We start from the raw sequence: 20131 nt of genomic DNA, 5'->3' as shown, positions 1-20131 counted from the left end.
CAACACCAGCAGCCGCTCTTTCCTGTAAAGCCACGAGCTACATCCTCCATACATGTTTACTAACTCCTTAAAGTATTCTTCTGCTACCCAATCTGCAGACGGGTGATGCAGAAGAAAATTTGCAGGGTATCTTCCTTCTGAACTCCCTGGCTTTTAACACAACTGAGAAGCAGTTCTGTTCTGACTTTCAGCTGGAAGCAATGAGCTGTTGGGCTCCGAGACCACCGCAGCCATACCCTGACCACTGGGAGACATGCTGGGCAAGGAGCAGAGGATCTTTGGCCCAATGCTAACCCTGTACTGCTTCCCAAGTGGCAAATTTCCAGAACTCTGCAGGCCCGAGGAGCTGAAAGACTTAGAAACTAAACATTTCAGTGGGTGTGATCCCCTCAAGCAGTGGAGACAGCATGTGTGCCCATCTAGTACGTGGTATGGATCCAACACAGACAGGGCAATATTGGAATGTTGCTGACCTATAAGAGATCAAGCCAAGCCCAAAATCGAGAAAAACTGCCAATATCAAATTATTTTCAGCTGTAACTAAATTACTTTTTTTTTAACTCAAACTCCTTACAGAAGTTGAAGATGAATAAAAAAGAAAAAAAAAAACGGCCCTTGTATGCCATCTGACCTTTGACAGCAAATAGTTCATATCAAGATAGAGGAAGAACTGAATGGCAACAGGCAGGCTCCTCTGTTTCATCTTCTAAGAACTAAACACAACCTAACCACGAATGCAGAGATGCCACATGACTTCTACGAAGTATTCCCACTGTCAGTCTCTATATGCTCTCATCACAGGGAACACTGCTTGAAAGATAATGATCAAAAACGTTATTATCTCATTATCTCAAATTCTCCAGTCTAAAGGGTCTTTTGCAGAGGCACGGTAACCTTGGTGTCCAAGCCCTTTCACAGACACAGGAAGTTAGCCAGCAGATGAAAGCTTAAGAGAAGCACTAAACCAAATCAGTCTTTCCTATTTCAATGTATACTCTAGATTTAGCATAAAGATCATGGCCAAGACTATTTACAAGGTCAACACTCAATCCTCAAGTTCTTAAAAGTTTATGACTCAAATTCAATATTCCTCACGTCCTTCTCTTTCAGAACAGCCGTGACCACAGACAGAAAGCACCCTACCAGAATAGCTGTAGTTTATCCTTATCTTCAGACAGAAGGAACCTTGAAGAGCTTGGGGGACAAATGCTATGTATACCATCTGCTGTCTAGACTTGGCTTCTGGAGCACACATTATAATTACAGTTTTCCCAAAGGTCTTCATTATTACCCAGGAACAGAGCAAACAAAAGGAGAAACTAAAGTAATACATTTGGCAATGACCTATTGCTGTTACACAAAATAAAGCTGTCCACAATGTTCAGCACGCATCAGGCCATAGCTTCCACACAGAAGATAAAACCGATAAGCTTGTACTTAAGAGCTCCCGTTTTACAATTAGAATCTGAGGCACTAATCATACATCTGCTAGACAAGGAAGAAACTGTCATTAACATATTAGAAGAGGGCTCGACACCAGCACACAAGCATTCCAACAGCTCCTCTCCTAGACGACAGTCACTGGAATGTGAACAGCATGGTCCGACATTTAAACAGAGATTATTCTAAGCAGTTTGTACCAGGCAGACGTTAAGTCTACCAGATGTTAGCTGAAGCTGTCAAAAATTTTTCAAGTGCTAAGAGTCTTTAGGGAGATCAGGCATATAAATACAGTTTGGAACAACAATGTGCTTTACCCACAAATTTTATACACACAGTTTTCTGTCTTTGGATGACACAAGAACAGTAACTGATGCAGAGTGAGGCCCTTCAGTATGTCATTTCAGTTTGATGGCAAACCACTGAGGTCCCGGTTTTGTTCTTAACTCTTCTTATGTCGATTTCAGCTGTTCTGTATTAATTTGTAATGTTAAGCTGGGCACACTCAAATACTTTTTGTATGTAAAAAGAACTTCAAAACATACAAAAGCTTGAAAAGGGTTTCAGCAAACTTCTCTGCAGGAAGTTCTTCACCTGTCTTGTTTGAGTTGTGTGAAGAGAAGAACACTTTCTTCGTTCAGAAGATTACGTATGCTATATCCATTTCCTACAAATAAAAACAGCAAAAGTTTTCTTCAGAAGCCACTAACAATTTCTGAAGTCCTGTCCTGTCTTCAGCCAACTGTATTTTTATATCAGATATTTTAACAGAAGGAGTATTAGTCCCTAATCCAGGATGCCAGTCTTCCAGGCATATCACTGTATTTCAAGGAAATCACAAAGACAAAAGCTAGCGTAATTTATTTTTAACTGTGGTAATAGTAAAGTGCATCTTTACTGAGATTTTTACTGAAAAGAATGCAATGGGCTTGAGCTCTCAGCTCTCAAATCACATTAAGAAAATTTTAAGGTGACTGAATTTAATTTATTCCTATAAAAAAGACCAATAAAAACTCCACATGGAAACTCATCTGTCGCTCTTCACTTGGGGTTTGCATACTAACAAATATAGAAACATCTAAAAGGCACTGAACGTGCAACACCCTAACACTCGTATACAGCCACTCTTGATGAATTACAAAGATGCCACAACAATTGCATCCGAGACAGACCATCAAGAGGCAAGTAAGAATAGAAATGAAGTATAAATCCTTATGGCCATACGGAACATTCGGCAGTTTATATTATCTGCTTTCCCAAAAAGCAACTACAAAATTGTCTCTGCAGACCCTAGATTTAAGATTAAAACAAACACAAAAAAATCCTTCAAAGTGTCAAGCGTTGAACAATCGTTGTTCTGTTAATCAGGATGTCATGGGGAAAAGCTAACTGAAAAGCAAGTGGTAGCTTGTAATTTTCTAACATAGCCTCTTCACAAGATGTACGTCAGTTCTCTACAGCTTCATGAACAGCCTGCTTTATGACTACTGCAAACTCTCCTGACTGTCTAGGGGATGGCTTCCCATACAGAACACATTCCACTTTTATGTCAGAAAGGCAAAATCAGGTGTCTAAATTCTCAACAACCCACAGTAAGTTACAACTTGTTCAATAAGACGTTCTGCACCTTCTATTTATCAAGCACCAAGTGTAAAATATAGTGAACTGATTCAAATAGAGTTTCATAATTTTACGTAGAAAAACCAGCAAACGGATGGGTGACCGAAGTGATTATATTAACGACCACTATATCAAGCTGTCTGTGAAGTTTCCCCAACATTATAGCTAGGGACAGAAACAGACTACCAAGAGAAACTCACTCTTAGAACTTGGCAGCATCATCAAAAACCTTGAGACTAACTCCCAGAAACAAGTGTTCCAAGGTGGGGTCATCAACCCACTTTCAGTGTTGGGTCGCATTCCTTTCGTCATAGCCCTATACTTTCCCACTCAGACTTACCTCTTTCCATCATTCAGCTCAGCTTTGCTTCCTAGTATGCTAATTCGGTCTCATCCACCTCCAGCAAACTGGTTTTAAATACATGTACTTACCTGCTGGAACATAGAAGAAGTCGCCTGTAGTCAGATAATATGATGTCTTATGTAAGGTAACAATAATTCTGCCATGCATAACATAGAAGGCCTTAAAGAAAACCAAAGGGTTCTAAGATTAGCAATGTTTCCTTTGCAAACATTTGAGAAAGTTATCAAAGAAAACACACTTTCAGTTTTGCATACATATTGTAACAAAGATCAGAAAACAAGTAAGTTAGCACAGCTGCAATCCCTTCTTCCCACCCTGCTGAAAACTAAGATGCACAACTTAAATGGGGAGTGGGGGCCAATTTGTTTATTTGACACTTCTCTTGCCTGCAAGGTCCAGACAGTAAGCGTAGACATACAGATTAAATGTGAATCAAAGCAGGGCAACATGCATGCAAAGCACCTCTAGCAAGTTTGGGGTTTTTTGTTACAGCTGACTTCACACCTGAAATGATTAATGTTTCCTGTATTTATTTGCATTATAGGGAAGAAACCTGGAAAAACCTGTCAACTTCATACGCTACTTCTAACCATCCTAAGATTTTCTGTTTACATAGTCCACTTCATGAAAATAAGAAAAAAAGAATACTTACTACTGTATCCATGTGGACAGACTGGTGTCCCTTTTCCTTAAGTGGTTTCAAAATCAATCTGCCACTGGCAAAAGCAGATGTATTCAAATTTTTATGTATTTCTACTGTTTCGTCTTTGAAGAAGCATGAGTGATTGCTTTCAGTGTTAACACATTCTACAAAAAAAGTCCAGGAGATTAACATCAGTGCTAATGCATAATTAGTCTTGTTACTTGCTCAGTAACCATTTATTAAATCATGTGCATTCCATAATATTTCAGTGCAATGCTCACAAGAGCTAGACCCAATACTTAGCTGAAAAATCAGGACACTTTTTGTGTCTCCCACAAAGTTTTCCTCAGAAGAGCAATGAATATTTCAACAGCTCACCTTTTAATGCCCAGTGTGGCATGAACATTTTTTTTTCTTATCAGTCTAAACACTTCCTACATGATGCAGAAAGGCCCCCGTGGTCACATCCACTCGACTCACCCAGAAGTATCTCCTCATTTGTCACTGGATCCAGCACAATGGTTGGCTTAGTAGTATCAGCTAGGATGTGAGCCAAATTTTCAGGTATCTCACTTCCTGAGGAGACAAAACAAAACAAAACCAGAAAAACAATCACTCTGCGTCTTAAAAGCTTAATTATTTAACCACAACTTCTCCACATTTTTAAATTTCACATATAACTACTTAAATTTGTTTTATTAAGTGACCAAATAATTGAACACACTTCCTTCAAAGAAAAGCAAAGCATCCATAACAATTCTTTGACAACGTAATTTTCATTGGAATCACTTCTGTGTGTTACAGATATAAGGTCACTAAGTACTAAAGAATTTGCCAGGGCAATGCAAACTATTTTGCCTATGCTATTAATAACCGTATTTACTCAGAAGTATCTGCATTTTAAGAGAAGTGCTTTACTCAGCCTCTCTTGCTAGAGGATTTTAAGAGAGGGTATAAAATATATGACGAAATATGAAGAGCAAGTTTTTTTTCCTTTTACCTACTGCTGATGAGCATCAGGAGGCTTCAGATAAAGTGCTTAAAGTAATACGCACATGTTCAATTTTCCTTTTCTCAAGAAATACCATTATAGGAATCTCACTGTAAGTTGTAAATCAGAGAACTATTTCTATCATCAAAAGGATTTTCCAGAGAAGGAAATAGTGTAAGAGTTGATGACAACCTTACGCTTTTCAAATAGAAAAAGACACTCTGGAGAATGTTCGTGCAGAATAAATACCCCAAAGCTCTCCTGCAGAACTCTCCTAAGCATACAATTCACAGTGCACAGGAAAATTCTTTAAATGAAGTCAGAACAAGATTGTTAACGGTAAGCCAGCTATATCACTTCATAGGCTCTCATGGCTGCTTAAATACTCTTACACCAAGACAGTCAGGGGTAGGAAGGAAGTTACTGTGTTTGAAATAACTTTATTCTAACATAACCAACTCTCTATAAAAGGATGGGGCAACAGGTGCAACACTAGAGCCACAACCACAAAATTTTTATCGCGTCAATAATAATTAGGAATTCATCCTAGGAATTCTAGTCCGCTAATGGTCCTTATATGTGTCTCTTAAAATACCAAGGATGTTAGTGGAAGATTATCTCTCAGGATGAATGTCAGTTAAAGAGGAAATCCATCACTTCTGGAAAACAGTTCAAATCTACCTAGAGCAACCGCAAACTCTTGTAAGATACAGTATGAACAATCACTACCAGCTCAGGTTTACAAGGACGGCAAATGATTTACACTAATACATAATCTGTACTTAGATCAAAAGTCGATCTAGACCAGGATCCTGTCTCCTACCAACAGCCAAAAGCAGGCACCCCTTCTATTCCCCAAAATGCTATAAGAGAGTAATGGCACTTCCATGGAATGCTTTCCGCCTCTAACAGGGAGCTCACACTTTATTTAGAGCTATTAACAGTTAAGTCTTCCATGAATTTATCTAGTTCTCACCCTGAATTTACGTATTTTATCCACAGTACTCTGGGGCTGAAAGCACATAGTGAGAAAAGCCACTTTACTTTCTCTGAAAAACCCAGCTCTCGCTAACTTCCTTTCACACCTTTGTTTTTAAAAAAAAACAGAAAAGCCCAATAACACAATTTAGTTCTGTTCCTCTTCTCCATGCCACTCGTTATTTTATAGGTCTTTCTCACATCTCCACAGAATTCTCTTCAAGGCTGAGAAGACTTCACCATGTAGTTGCTTTCTTGTACAGAAGTCCTTCCATGTTTTTGACAAGCTTTATCTGAATGTTCTCTAGTCCTACTACTTTCTTTTGAGATAAGGAATAGAATTTACACGCAACACTCAGAAAACCAGAAATTTGCACCAACATTGACTGTGTTCTCCCCTATTTCTCTAATGATTATTTCAGCCCTGATCTGTTTTAGAACTGTGTCAGGACCCTACGGCATTTTCCACATCTGTTAGCATTTGTTTTATTTGTCCTACAACTTCTTCTAGAGTTGTTCTGTAACTTCATAGTCTCAAAGAAAAGCTCTAGACAGTCCGCATAAAGACAGGTTCTTTAGCATAGAAACATCTTTCACAGAGAACACAGTAAGAAAAATTGGGTTTTGGACTTTGACTCTATCTCCCTTTTCTGAGCACTACCTACATACTTCTTATCTACAGGCCACAGAGGCTCTAGCAAAGGTTCCTGTTCCTGTTTGTTTAAACACAGATTTACTGCCTACTTTTAACCCTTTTATGTGCTGTTCTTAAAGCTCTCTCTTCAATTACCTTGTTACATTCCATATTTAACCTACAACAGCTTAAAATTCTGTTGCATCACAACACTTCTGGATATATCCTGTATCTCTTCCTTTTTGAGGTTGAGAAGTTCAAGTTTTCACAACAAGATTATGCAGCATTGCTATAGAAAAGGTTTTTCCACATAGTATCACATGAGCACGTTTCATTATAAAGTTTTTTGACCCAGAGAGAGAACCAAGTTTTTACAGGAGAAAAATATTACATAGCACATGTAGCAGTAGGACGAGTAGTGATGGTTTTAAACTGAAATAGATATAGATTAGATATAAGGAAGAAGTTCTTCACTGTGAGGGTGGCGAGGCACTGGAACAGGTTGCCCAGAGAGGCTGTGAATGCCCCATCGCTGGAATTGTTCAAGGCCAGCTTGGATGAGGCTTTGGGCAGCCTGATCTAGCGGAAGGTGTCCCTGCCCATGACTGGCGAGGTGGAACTAGATGATCTTTAAGGTCCCTTCCAACCCAAACCATTCTACAATTCTATGATTTTATTACAGATTTTTTTTTTTAAAGTATCAAAAGAAATAAAGTCTGTATTCATACTTGTTTCACCTCGTTTCTGCTTGTAACCACCCTTTCTCTGTGTAATCTTCCTATGAGGTTTTGTTTCTGGACACACTATTCCACTAATCACAAGGCTTCCTGAAACAAAAGAAAGGTAAACAAAGTTTACTAACTCACAACAATTTTACAAGAATGCAGACTTGCACAACCAACAACCATTTCAGTCGAGAATATATTTTCTTGATGCTTCAGATAGCTGCAGAAAGCCAGAAGAAACCAAAAAGCTTTTCAAGATCAAGTATTTTGGAGTGTAATGCAACTTGAGACTTTCTGAAGAGTGTGCTCACATGCAGTTAAAGAAAATTTCAGAAAGCCATAACATGAGAGTCAATTTTTAAAAGAAAATACCAATTCTAGGCACACAAAGCAATACTATTTTCAAGCAGACTACTTAATTAGGAAAGGACTGAATCAGGCTGAATTGTCAGAAAAAATCCCTGAGAACAGGGGTTCTAGCACTTCTATCGCGTATGGAATTTAACACTGAGACTGGATAAAATATTATAACATCTGCTCTGGAGAACAATCCCCACACAAAGAGAAACGCTCCAACAAATGTACCAGTAGATTGTCTCTTTTTCTGGTATCATAGAGAATCTTTGATGTAATAAACTACCAGTACAGAGAAACTGTTTTGTTCCTCCCTAAACGGTCAAGGCAAGGGTACTTAACATGCTCTGTTGATACTATTTCTAGCTGACAGAGGAGTATCAGGAGAGAAAAAGACTACATGGAAAGATGACTAAAGAGCTTAAAAAAATTACCGAATAGTAAGCATCTCAAAGCTTTCAAGGCACAAGATCAATCTACAGACTCCTCTTTACTGCCCTACCAGGAGAAAACAAATATGTATTTTGGAACGAATACCTGAAGGATTCACTGTATAGTTTACACGCTCGCCTCGCCAATATTCCAGAGGTCTTAGTCGTATCCGTTTTGTCCGACGAACATTAGGTGTGTTGGAAGGCATTACTAATTTAAAGGATGAAATCATTCACATTAAGTATGAAAGGAAAATTCAGAAATGGAAAACATTAACTATACTTTTCTGTTGTTCCCTATCAGGAGGTCAGCACTTCCCAGATGATACTTGTATCACGCTGCTATCATGACAGGAAAAGGGGATCCAAAAGCCTTTTGCACACATCAGTATTTCACTCTCCTTTTTCTTAAACAGTCACCACGCTGTCTTGATACTAGATTTCGTTCTACGTATCTTAGAGACTCACTGAGATACAGGCATTAGGGGCTCCAGCTTAAGGAGCAGCAAACAAGCTACAGCGGTGAACTCTTGACAAAGACTAAGAACCCTGACTAAATCTGAGCAATTTCATTAGCAACAGTGGAAAGGCACTGCCTTGGTTATGGTAAGAGGAGAGTAACAGAGACTACATAAGCAGTCCCATCTCCAAGGTCCAGAAAAGCAGCACTTTTGTCAACAGAAACCCAACACACTTCCAGGATTTACTGGGTATTTATCTTCCAACTTACTTACTATCTAGTCTCAGCTTGCAATATTTCTAAATTGCCATATATGAACACAGTAAGATTCAACATTTTAGCATTTGTAAGAAAGAACAAAAACCCCTTAAGAGCAAATTACTCAAGAATATTTAAATGCTAAAAATAAAAACGGTAAATATAAAAAAAATTGTTGAAATACTTTTTGGAGGTAGACAACTATAGCGTTGTGCAAAGTATAATAACAAAGGGAATAAAAACCAGTCTGGTGTGGGACTTCATCGGCTGCATGCCTGTTGTTCCATCCTATCTGGACTGGGACCACCACAGAAAGCAGGTTATTTGTCCTTTCAGTTAACACTGTGCAAAAATAATTCAAACTCCTACTGTTCCCACTGAACCATAAGCAGTGTGTTGACTCAATATGAAACGGAAGATGGAAATCGAATAGTTAAAAAGATAATAGTGGAATACAGTAATAAAAAAAAGTAACACTAGAACTTTTTTTAAGTAACTTAAAAATTAGAGCATGGTTATAGTATCCTGAAGATCTAATAACCCTTAGCTGTAAATACTTATTAACATATGAACCTATTTCTAGGTGTTTTCCAGAATCTCCTTCAGTAAAATTTACACCAAGTTGGAAATGCATGTTTTTATGCACTCTACATTAATATAGTATAGAATAATCTTACCTATTTTATCCCTTGCTATATTGTCTGAGATCAGTGCTTTTAGTTGAGAATTCAAGTCTTCAGAACTATCTGAAAATACATTTGAAAAAACACAATTAAAGGCATTTACTATTCCTGGGTTTTATTCAATATACACACTAGAAGCAATCAAAGGTAATGCAAGCAGAAGCCCCAATATTAGCGTTTCCACTAACGCTTTTTTCTTTAAACATGTATGATACATAGTAGATTGCAGATACAGAGTATATGTGATTACTTTTTCAATAGCGTAAGCTTGAAAATTACAAGAGAAGTATACATTCAAGTAAATATTTCTCAGAAACAACCCTCTGATAAAACAAACATTAGCAAATTGTAACCACACATAGAATTTTATTGATCAAAGTGTGAGGTCAAGCAGCTTCATAGCACCCAAACCTAACTTCAGAAGCAGCTTCTTATCAGAGCACACACAAAACTAGGTCTTTGCAGAAAGCATTGCATGAACTAACAACATTCACAACTGGCTCTAAAACACTAAGGAAAAGACTTCCTATCCCCAGGGCTCATATTCATTATGACAATATGGGCAACTTGCGTACGGAAAAGTAAAGCCAAAATACTTTCAGGCAAACAAGCCACGACTCCGTAAGACTGCACAATTTGTCTAGGGTGGCCCGAAATGATCGTATATAGTACCATCACATTGCAACACACCAAACTGCTACAAACTGAGCCTAAAAAATTTGTTCAAAGCATTTTGGAAGAGTAACTTCCATCCTGGTAGGCTTGACGTCAAACCATGTAGTGCTTGTCCTTCCAAAGCCAACACAATGTAGAGCTGGCATACTGTATCACAAACTTGAGCAGAAACATGACCACAGCCAATACAATCAGCACTTCTTATTCTGGACTATCTGAATACAACAGAAATCACTGTGCCATCGATACAGCTTATAAACTTATACATAAAATGTGAGAAAACACCAACTTTAAACAGTACCTGAAGATGTATTATCCTGTTCACAAAACTCCCTTCTGGAAGCAAATGTCTTCAGATTTTCTAGAACAGGCCCGCTTCAAAGGGGAAAAAAAAAATACACCTGCTTGAATATGTTATATGATTCAAAAGAACATTACAGCACTAGCAAGAAGAGCAAATTTAAGTTTTTTCCAGATCATGTGGGGTGAGGTTTCTTTCCTTCTAAACAGCTGTACTGATTAGACACTGAAGCAAATGACTGCTAGTTCGGAATGGGAGATCTGAAGTTCACCAGTTGCTCCTCTATTCGGTCATCAGGCAGACAAACTGGTGCTCACACCTTCTCTCTAAACAGGTTTCCGAAAAACTCTTGTAACTTCTTTTTCTTTTTTCTCCCCTCCAGCAGAAGACGACCCCCCTTCCTCTGTCACATCACCTTTCAAGCAACTATCCACAGACCATGATAATAGAAGTGCTTTAAAGGAATGTTTTGCATACTCTAGGAAAGGATGGTAAAAGTTTGTAATTGTAATTTGTAATATGCATTGTCATAAAATCTCCCCCATAAAACGACAACAAATAACACGCACCAGCAATCAAATCACTTATAAAAGGACCTCTCTTACAGCCTTAGCATTAGAACCCCCAATCTTTCCTCCCTCCCCCACCCGTGGCTCTGCTTCACAGCTTTTACCGTGTCAGTAAAGTTCCGCTGTGACGCGCCCAAACTCCGAAAGATGCATCTCAGTGCTACATTAGCAAACCCACACTAAAAATTTGTCCATTTAAGTCTGTGGTAGGCTAACTTATAATAAAAAAATAAAATTTTCGATCAAATTACAAGAAAAGAATTCAGTAAATTCACAGACTGTCACTCCTGTTTGCTTTGTTATGAAGAAGACATGTGCATATCTACGTACACAAGAGTTTCAGTTGTAGATACAGTGCTATTTAACAGCAACTTTATTAGTACAGTTATTAGTTTTAGAGCACTGGTATTTCTGTTTGAAAAAAATCCCACACTACTGTGGAAGCAGGCCTCAAAGGAAAAAAAAAAAAAAATCCCCAAAGGCAGGAAACTTACTGTGATCCTTATTCATGACAGGAAGAAAAATGTTATTGGATTATTAACTGTATTAGTACACAATTTAAACACCTCAGTCATGACTCACAATCCCTTTTCTACTAGATTCTTCCCCAGTAGAACACATAACGCAGTAGTAGTACCTAACAGCCGTTCTGGCTCAGTGGGGCAGAAGTGGTATTAAATGCAAGTTTTACAGACAACTCAAGAAATTACCTTTCACAATTCACAGCCTTCTCAGCTGCAAAGGAATCTCTAGAAGAGAAAAAATTGTTATTGTTTACTGTTAAGTCCATTTTACTTACTGAAAGGAACCTGTAGGTCAGTACTTTGACGTACCAAAAAGAACCATAAAAAAAAGACATTTTTCACAGAAGTTTCAAAAAGCAATATAGAGAAAAGTGACTAAAACCTCAGGCAGAGTGGTTAAAGACACTTTCTCTTTTGACTACTAATCATTAGCATAGTTACTGCCACAAAAATAAATATAGCTGAAGAATTAAACACTGCATTTTCCCAATTTACAAAGTGAAGTTATTCTACAGGTGGTGGGGTTGTGTGCGCATGTGTGTCTGGTTTGGGTTTTTTTTTTGTTTTGAACCGGATCTGCTACTCAAGTCTCAAAAGAACACTTTAAAAATTCCAGCACAAGTTTCCTTATGTCGAAGGAGATTTGACACCCTCCTTTAAGAACAGGATGTTCATTACACCGCTTAGTTTTTCTACTAGCTATTCACAATCAGTCTGAAACTGTCACGTAATTCAACTGAGCCATTACTGCTTAAAAGTTAACAAGATATGTTTAATTATCTACCAAGGAACTACATAAAAAGCTTACTGTAGCCCATGCTGCACGTTACGTTTTCTTTTGTTACTTTTTATTTTCACATTGGATAACTTCTGGTTTTTTCTTGTGGTGTCCTGTATAGAAGAGCTGTCAGAATCCATTTGAGACTCGGCATCCTCTGGGTTGGAGCAAACACCTTCACTGGTTCTGCAATCAATCTTTTTGGGAATCTTCCCTGAAGACTTCGCTGACAACCCTTTCTTTTCGGACTTTTTCACACTGTCTATGAGATATTCTAGTGCTCTTACAATATCACTCTTACTCGCACCACCAAGTGAGTCCACAGCATGCAATAAATTTTTAGGCTTTTCAGACTTAGCCGACTTCTGACTCACAGAAGTCTGTAATTTCTCATGCAGGGGTGAGGTGTACACTTTATTCAATTTTACAGGTTCTCTTTCAAGCTCTTCTTCATGAGGTTCACTGTCAGAACTCTCCTCTTTTTGTAACTGAGCCTTTTTATTACTACTTTTCTTGCCAGATTTTTTAATCTTCTTCTCTGAACTTTCTGTCCGTTTTTTAGCTACGGTATCACTTGGAAGCTTCTGCTCAGCAGTTTGTTTCTTGTGAACTACAAGCTGAGAAGTTTTTGAAGTCGACTGCAGATTCTTGGAAGACTTGAGATTCTTTTTTGGTGATGCAGTCTGCTCTTGCTGATGCCCAGATGAGGACACAGGCGAATCTTCATTTGGCATAACCCTTGTTTTACACTGTTCTGCATCAGATGCTTTTCTTTTCAGTCCAGACTGTGCCAACATCGGTACTACAGCTTCTGGTTTCCAGGACTTATCCTTTCTCTGTTTTGGAGAGCCTCGCTTAAGTGTGTCCTTTTTAGTCTTTCCTATCAATATAGAAAACATTTGGACATTGATATCTTCCCCCATTAAACCTGAAGATATATGATGATATCTGAATGTGTAAAAGCAAACCAAAGAATCGGGGGGAAAAAAACCCCAACATTCACAAAATCATAGTTCTCCCTGATGGTTAAAAGAAGGCTTTCTCTGAACTACACTGTATGAAAAATTCAAACCAGAATTTTTAATGCAATTCCATTATTTCCTAGCAGGAAAAAAAGTTACATTCAATCTGCTTTCCAGTTTTCAGTGTTTGCTGCTACAAAACCCTTCTCAAATAACTCATAAAAACTGAGCCCCAGTTCAAAGCACATATCTTAACCCCCTTTCTACAGAGAGCGGAGCAAAAGACTGTGGGTACCTACCTTCTTTGTCTGATAATTAGAAAAGGCAACACTGCTAATTTCATATTACTGTCTTAACAGAAAGGGCTGGGGGAAAGACAGTCTGTCTCACTGCCTTATATAAATCCAAACCTAACTTTGCAACTGAACCACCAATTAGGAATCCATTAACGTATCTCATCTGCTTTACCCTTATTTCCCAATAAACCACAACAAAAAAATTCAGTAATATGACCTGGCAGGAGAAGACTAAAGGCCTGTGAAATAACTTACCCGTTTGAGTACTGTTTTGCCTTTGAGATTTAAGGACCTCTCCTTCACTGCTAGAGACCGGATCTGATTCTGATGTTCCTTTGAAGCCACGTACTTTGACATCCAAATCATCCATTTTCTGTTTAGTAAGTGCTTCAACCTGTACTTTTCTGTTCTTGCCTTTCTTACTCTCTGTCTTCTCGTTTTCAGAGGGCTGAGATTTAGAAACAGGAGTTGCAGAGGCATCTTTTTTTGATTTCTTGTTCTTACGGGGTATTGAAAACCAAGAATTAAGAGATGCATCATCTGATTCATCGATTAAAAATTCACAATCATTTTCTATTTCTATATCTTGATCTTTCACAGGAGGAGCTGATGGTGGTGATATTGAGGCTGAATACCTAAAGAAAGGAGGGACAAAGTATTCACATAATTTGGGGGGAAGTGGGGGGAAATGGCCTTTCAAATCTTGCAAATCTAGTGGCAACTCTAGAACACCTTAACACACTACAGGACACTCCTCGGACAAATTATTACGAAGTTCATCATTCTTTGCCCTTTGAGTTCCAAAAAGAGCACAAGGCCTGCTTCTCCTTGCTTTGGCCTCATATTCACACTTCATTACTTCTCAGATGCTGGATAGACAACTTCCTATCTAACTGGTCAGATCCATACCAGCTCTGAGAAGACTGCCTGATCACTGCTAACTTCAGAATCACATACGGTTTTCCTGAATCCTCCAACCTACCTATCAAAACACCTCAGGCTCAATCTGAAATGCTATTCAAGAGCTACATCTATTTTCCTGGCAAACAAAATCAACAGCACTATGAAACCCTAACAGCACAAAACTTTGAAACAACTATTCAAACCCTTTCTCAAGTGGCATTTCTGAGTAATGTTGAACTACCCCAAACCACTTCCCCAAGACCATGTTTACAGATAAAAGGACACTGCTCCAGTACTCAGGACTAGGTTATTTTACTAGCAAATTCCGTTCCATACTAAACCTTAAAACAAACCTTTTTCCAAGTGCTCCTTTTGCTACAGCTGCTAAGACAACCGAAGAGAAAGACTTTTCTTTCTGTACAGAATATGTAGCAGTATGTTCTGTTCCTTGCTTAAGAACATCTCTCCCAGTCTGAGGCCCTTCCAAATTTTCAACTGCCATGTGGCTCCTCACCGCAGCAGAAGTATTTTGGTCATCAAAATGTAATCTGTGTATGAGAAACGGCATTCAAATATGACGCTGTAAATCCTGAGCACACATTAAAAGTATTGTGTGGATGGACAGATGCTCTCATTTTCTCCTGCTGACAGTGTCTCACTTCTCATGAATGAGTAATTTGCTGGAACGCAGGTTAGCAGTACTACTTCCCAGCATAGCAACAAGTGTCCAAATCAACGCCGCCACATGGGGTCAGCCTGTGATTCTTGATCAAAGTGAGGGCTGCTCAGCTAGACAAATTCCTAATTTTAGGAGAATGCACTAGGTGCACTTTCTTCCTAATCTCACTCCATCAAGGGGAGTGGACAGGATCAGTGTCAGTCCCTAAGATCTACTGAAGAGATTCCGTGCCCCAGGAAAGCAGAACTGTGGCTGGAACCACTGGCCGCTACTGAAGCTAGGCTTCAAATTTTCCAAGGAGCAGATAATGATCACAACTAAAGTTATTCTACTTCACATAAAACAACAGTGCATTCAGAGTAAGAGAAACAACGACTGTCCATCTCTGCTTTTACAAATTTTTTGTTCGCTTTTAAGGACAACACTGTCAATACGATCCAGTGAAAAAGTCTAGACTATCTGACAAAGCTGACAAATTTGCTGTAAGGCTTCCTGCACTTGGGTACTGCACTTGTAGGAACAAAACCTTATCGCCAGAGTATTTAGCAAAAGACAATTCTGCCCTTTCTAAACCCAGATATGTAAATTTTCTAAAAAGCTTGGAATTATTTTTCATGAGTTCACAATCCAAACTCATAAATGACTGAATCCACTCTGCTAATTTATCCTAAGGGGTGTAGCAGGGGATGGGATGCACAACACGGGACACAACACCACCACCACATTCAGCTCTACTTACATATGTACAGGAGAACTTGCTGCTTCCTCCACAAGAAGAGGTGATCCAATAGAACCATGATCATCCTCAGGGTCCGAAGAAGTGGCAGGACTTTTGCACAGAGCTTCAAAATCTTTTACAGTATTATTTGTTTCTCTTCCAGACACAGAAGACTTTGTTTTTTTAGAAACACCTTTGTAATCCTGTATTGCAGGCCTCAGGGATGTTTCATGCGACCATCCTGCCATATATATAGAACAGGTTTGATTCTTCTACTGAAAACCTTACAAAATCCCAAGAAACAGTTACCCCAAAATTATTACCCACTATTCAAAAACAGTGCCACCAACCTCTGCTGCTGACTGGCTTTAGTGGTGATGCAGGTAAGGCCTTTGCAGAATTACAGGCTCTTCCCACAGACTGAGTTAACTCTGCCTCTGGCTGTCACAGTCAATGATGAATAATAAGACAAAGTAAAATATTTGATAAAGCAACAGTATTTTGACAGGAACATAAACTTCTACAAAACGTGATATACTTGATTTTTACTCAACTGAAGCACAGTTCTATTTTAACTAAACACTTGAACTTTCTATCACATAAGACCTTCTAAAACTAACTGTAATTTCAAACGATAGGTAAACCTGTGTGTACAGTAAAAATCAATATTCAGCTTTGAACAGACATCCTGCTAGTCCACAGACCAGCTATTTACTCTTTTAATTAGAATGGATTAAACAATGTAATTCACCTTTATTAAGTCAGGCTGAGGTTTTGCAAGAATTACTTTGAGATTATACGGTATTCTAACATCAGACTAAAGTAAGCAACACCATTATAAAGGATGACTGTTCTTAACACTATCATTAATAGAATATCCTATTTTTAGAAAAACCTCCTAGAATAAAAGTATTAAAACTAAATATACAAACTAGATTACTGGCATCATTCTCTCAGACTGCACATTATCAAGTCCTTCAATTTAGTTTCCACTCTCGAAAAAGAGTTACAAAAAGTTATTGCACAGATAACTGTTTATCAGGAGTTGACCAGCTGCTTTTCTACGAAAACCACCTTTCAGTTCTACTATCCATTGGATAGCTAAGAACAATGTCCACGTGTCTGGGAAAGTCCAAGAACGGAGTCCCAGACAGCCATACCCACCATTAGTTGTAAGGTAGTTGTAATGCTTCAACATGAGAAATTTAACTATCCTGGACAAAAAAACTTCCATTAGCAAAAAACCCAATGAAATGAGCTACTAAATAAATCCAGTTATAGAGTATTTACTACTCGAGCACAACAAACTAAGAAAAAATCATTACCGACAGCTATTAGGGAAGGTTAAATTACAGCCTATATACTAATACAAATGACACACGGAGCTTATTCATTCAACATTCATACAGAACCAAACTTGTACCCAAGTGAAACTGCACCCAACGCTGCAACGCGACACGGCCACACGTAATTTACCTTTTGGCCCTGTATCAAAGTCGTCTGCTCCTTTCTGACAATAGGAGTTGAGCAGCGGGTTGCAGTCGGAGAGCTTATTGTAAGATCACTGACACAACCTATAAAGAAAAAACTATAAATAGGAGTTTCTTGGAATTGTCCAGATTTCATTTACTTTAACAAGTTGCTAAGACTCATTCAGGTCATGAAAACACAAGAAAGAAACCAGCTACTCAGGAAAACGATTACCTTTGCGAGACAGCTAAGGCATAGTTTAAAGCAGCTGGGAGGGGGGTGCTTTTAAAGACTGTGTGAGAAAGACTTTTATAAATTTTAACTCTATCTTTTATTTGTATTTATTTACCACTAAATATAATACAAGGAAGAAATACATTTTTTCTTTAACTAGCAAATTAAGCAAAACACCAACAAGCTTACTTTCAAAACAATCCTGTACGAGTTTCAGCACGTTTTGGCCTGGCTGTATATCAATCTTCTTTCTAGAAAGAAGAGGGGGAAAATATATTTTCAGTCAAAAATACTAAATGTTCCTATCGCAGCAACTTAGAAGTAGTAAAGTTCTTACTACCTATTATTTTTGATTATTACTTCCACTAGTCCCAATTTTAATATATTTTACCTACTACTTCCATGCATAGATATCTGCAAAGAAACTTCTCTAAATAAAGATTCCAGGAGAAAAAGCCCCATTGCCACAGAATACGATGAGAATGAAAAAATCTCTCTATGTAAAAGAAAACATACAACTACTGCAACAGCCTTCAGGTTTAATAGAGATTCTCACCTAAAAACAAAGATTTTTTTTTTTTTTTAATCAGTTATCAAGTAATTTTGCCATCCCAGTGATCCAGGCTCAGCAGTCCCAGAAATGAAATGTGCAGGCCACACATCTATCCCCGTATACAAGGACTCACCCTCTGCGTCTCTTTCTATCACTTTTCCACAGTTCTGTGCTTCTGTAAAAGTTTCAGCAGCAAGATTTGACTTATCAAATCCATAAGCCAGAGAACAGCTCAGCTGCTTGGATTACTATCTCAAACCTCCCCAGCACAAACGAAAATGGCAGAATCGATCTACTAGCCAGACTGTGTTGGTCAAAACCAAAGCAAGAGAAAGGCTATGGAATATTTCTCCCATAATGATTATTACATGCCTTTAAAAACAGGTGATTTGGTAGATTTAGTAAGCTCGTGAAATGCAAGTCTAAAAATGCATTTCAGTAATAAAAAGCTCCCAGACTCCTGACGTGCCTTTAAAGAAAGCTACAGCACTCCAAATACTCAAACTCATCTCTAACGTTATCCTCTAACAGCAAGGGCCCAATAAGCTAGAACTCGGCGTGGGCTTCCTTGCTCTATCTCTTGACAGGCACAATGTTTGCACTGGCTACTGCTTCCACGCGCAGGCAGCCTAGTTAGGGGCAGCTGAGGTATAGCTACACCAGTTTGCTGCCTCAGTGAGGAATACAAACCCTTGGTGCTTTGTTCCCCAGCTCACTTTGCTCCTCCCACCACTAAGAAATGATGATTCCAAACTTCTTGTATATAATCAGTTTAATAAGATAGTCCCAATAATTTTGACATTAAGTTCTCAGGCAAAAATCAACATAAATTGTCCAAACAATCGTATCTAAGAATAAAATTTTAAATGTAAATTACCTTCCTCCATGGCAGAATCTTGCTCTGTAGTCTTTTTTAAAGTGATTCTGTAAAGAAACAAGAACCCATTTTTAATAAGCATGGTGACACCTGACAGAAAAACAAATAAGCGGCCAACCTCGTGAAAGCAAGGCTTGAGGGTTCTCGATCCATCTGAAACTAGTGGGACTTACTGCAGCTCTGTTTTTCTTAGAAAGCTGCAATAGCTACAACACCTGTAACAACTTCCAGAAATTCAGCTTTCTTCAAGAACCATCAAGCACCCGACACATGTAAAGTCAGAGGTACTTACAGGAGACTCACATGACAGAAATCACAGCTAATCTAAGGGTTTGGTTAACATTTACTACACGACTACAGAAATAATTTTTAAGTTAGGAGAAGGAATGAACTGCCACAAAAGAAACTAGGACATAAGCTTACAACACATCCACTGCTCTGCAAGAACCGCTCACACGAAGATTTCTGCCCTGTGTTTCTCACAGACAAGACCACGCTGACAGGCAGTGAGAGCACGTCAGCCGACCCACGGTAAAACTACAGTCTCAATTCACTGCTTCACACACCTGAACCCCACGCGTCATCAAAGTCATGAGCACAGCAGACGTGACTCCAGTCATCTGTTACAGCACCACAACCAGACCAGCAACAAATCCAACAACAGTGTATTATCAGTGTTACTTTCCATGCCAAAGAATGAAACAAAGACTGCTGAGCTGAGAGCCGGCAAAGGCTGCAGAGGATAAAAACCGGAAGGAAGGGCAAGTCAAAATAAATCAGAGAGCTTAGCAGAGTGCAGGTTTTCCACTAACGTTACAAGAAAATGTCTCAAAAAATTCTGAAAGTTCAGCTGAAAAACAGTTACGACCTCTCCTTCATTTGTGCACACCGGAACGGAGTGCGTGAGCAGTGTGGAGATTATCTAGTCCTAACACACCAGAATTCAGCACGCTTTTCGGCGTTACCGACGGAGGCCGCTGGGAGGGAACGAGAACGTCTCTAGCACGTCTC

The 20131-nt window shown here is 38.7% G+C and overlaps 1 protein-coding gene across 1 annotated transcript in view; it reads right to left on the bottom strand.

The window, feature by feature from the left end:
* CENPC (centromere protein C) overlaps positions 1-19167 on the bottom strand; it is a gene marked incomplete at its 5' end in the record, with an annotated part of 26740 nt that extends 7573 nt beyond the window's left edge. The window contains 17 exons of the mRNA XM_010142795.1: positions 2035-2107; positions 3493-3583; positions 4077-4231; positions 4548-4643; positions 7399-7497; positions 8287-8391; positions 9576-9644; positions 10558-10631; positions 11837-11875; positions 12459-13308; positions 13942-14321; positions 14943-15137; positions 16008-16227; positions 16337-16421; positions 17463-17560; positions 17880-17941; positions 19121-19167. Coding sequence (XP_010141097.1) covers positions 2035-2107; positions 3493-3583; positions 4077-4231; positions 4548-4643; positions 7399-7497; positions 8287-8391; positions 9576-9644; positions 10558-10631; positions 11837-11875; positions 12459-13308; positions 13942-14321; positions 14943-15137; positions 16008-16227; positions 16337-16421; positions 17463-17560; positions 17880-17941; positions 19121-19167 — 2738 coding nt within the window. The remainder of the gene's footprint in view (positions 1-2034; positions 2108-3492; positions 3584-4076; positions 4232-4547; positions 4644-7398; positions 7498-8286; positions 8392-9575; positions 9645-10557; positions 10632-11836; positions 11876-12458; positions 13309-13941; positions 14322-14942; positions 15138-16007; positions 16228-16336; positions 16422-17462; positions 17561-17879; positions 17942-19120) is intronic.
* Between the last annotated feature and the right edge of the window lie 964 nt (positions 19168-20131).

The sequence above is a fragment of the Buceros rhinoceros genome, unplaced genomic scaffold, assembly GCF_000710305.1.
Source record: "Buceros rhinoceros silvestris isolate BGI_N320 unplaced genomic scaffold, ASM71030v1 scaffold11249, whole genome shotgun sequence".
NCBI lineage: Eukaryota > Metazoa > Chordata > Aves > Bucerotiformes > Bucerotidae > Buceros > Buceros rhinoceros.
Note: the sequence above shows the minus strand (reverse complement) of the source record. Positions and strands in the feature narration are given on the sequence as shown.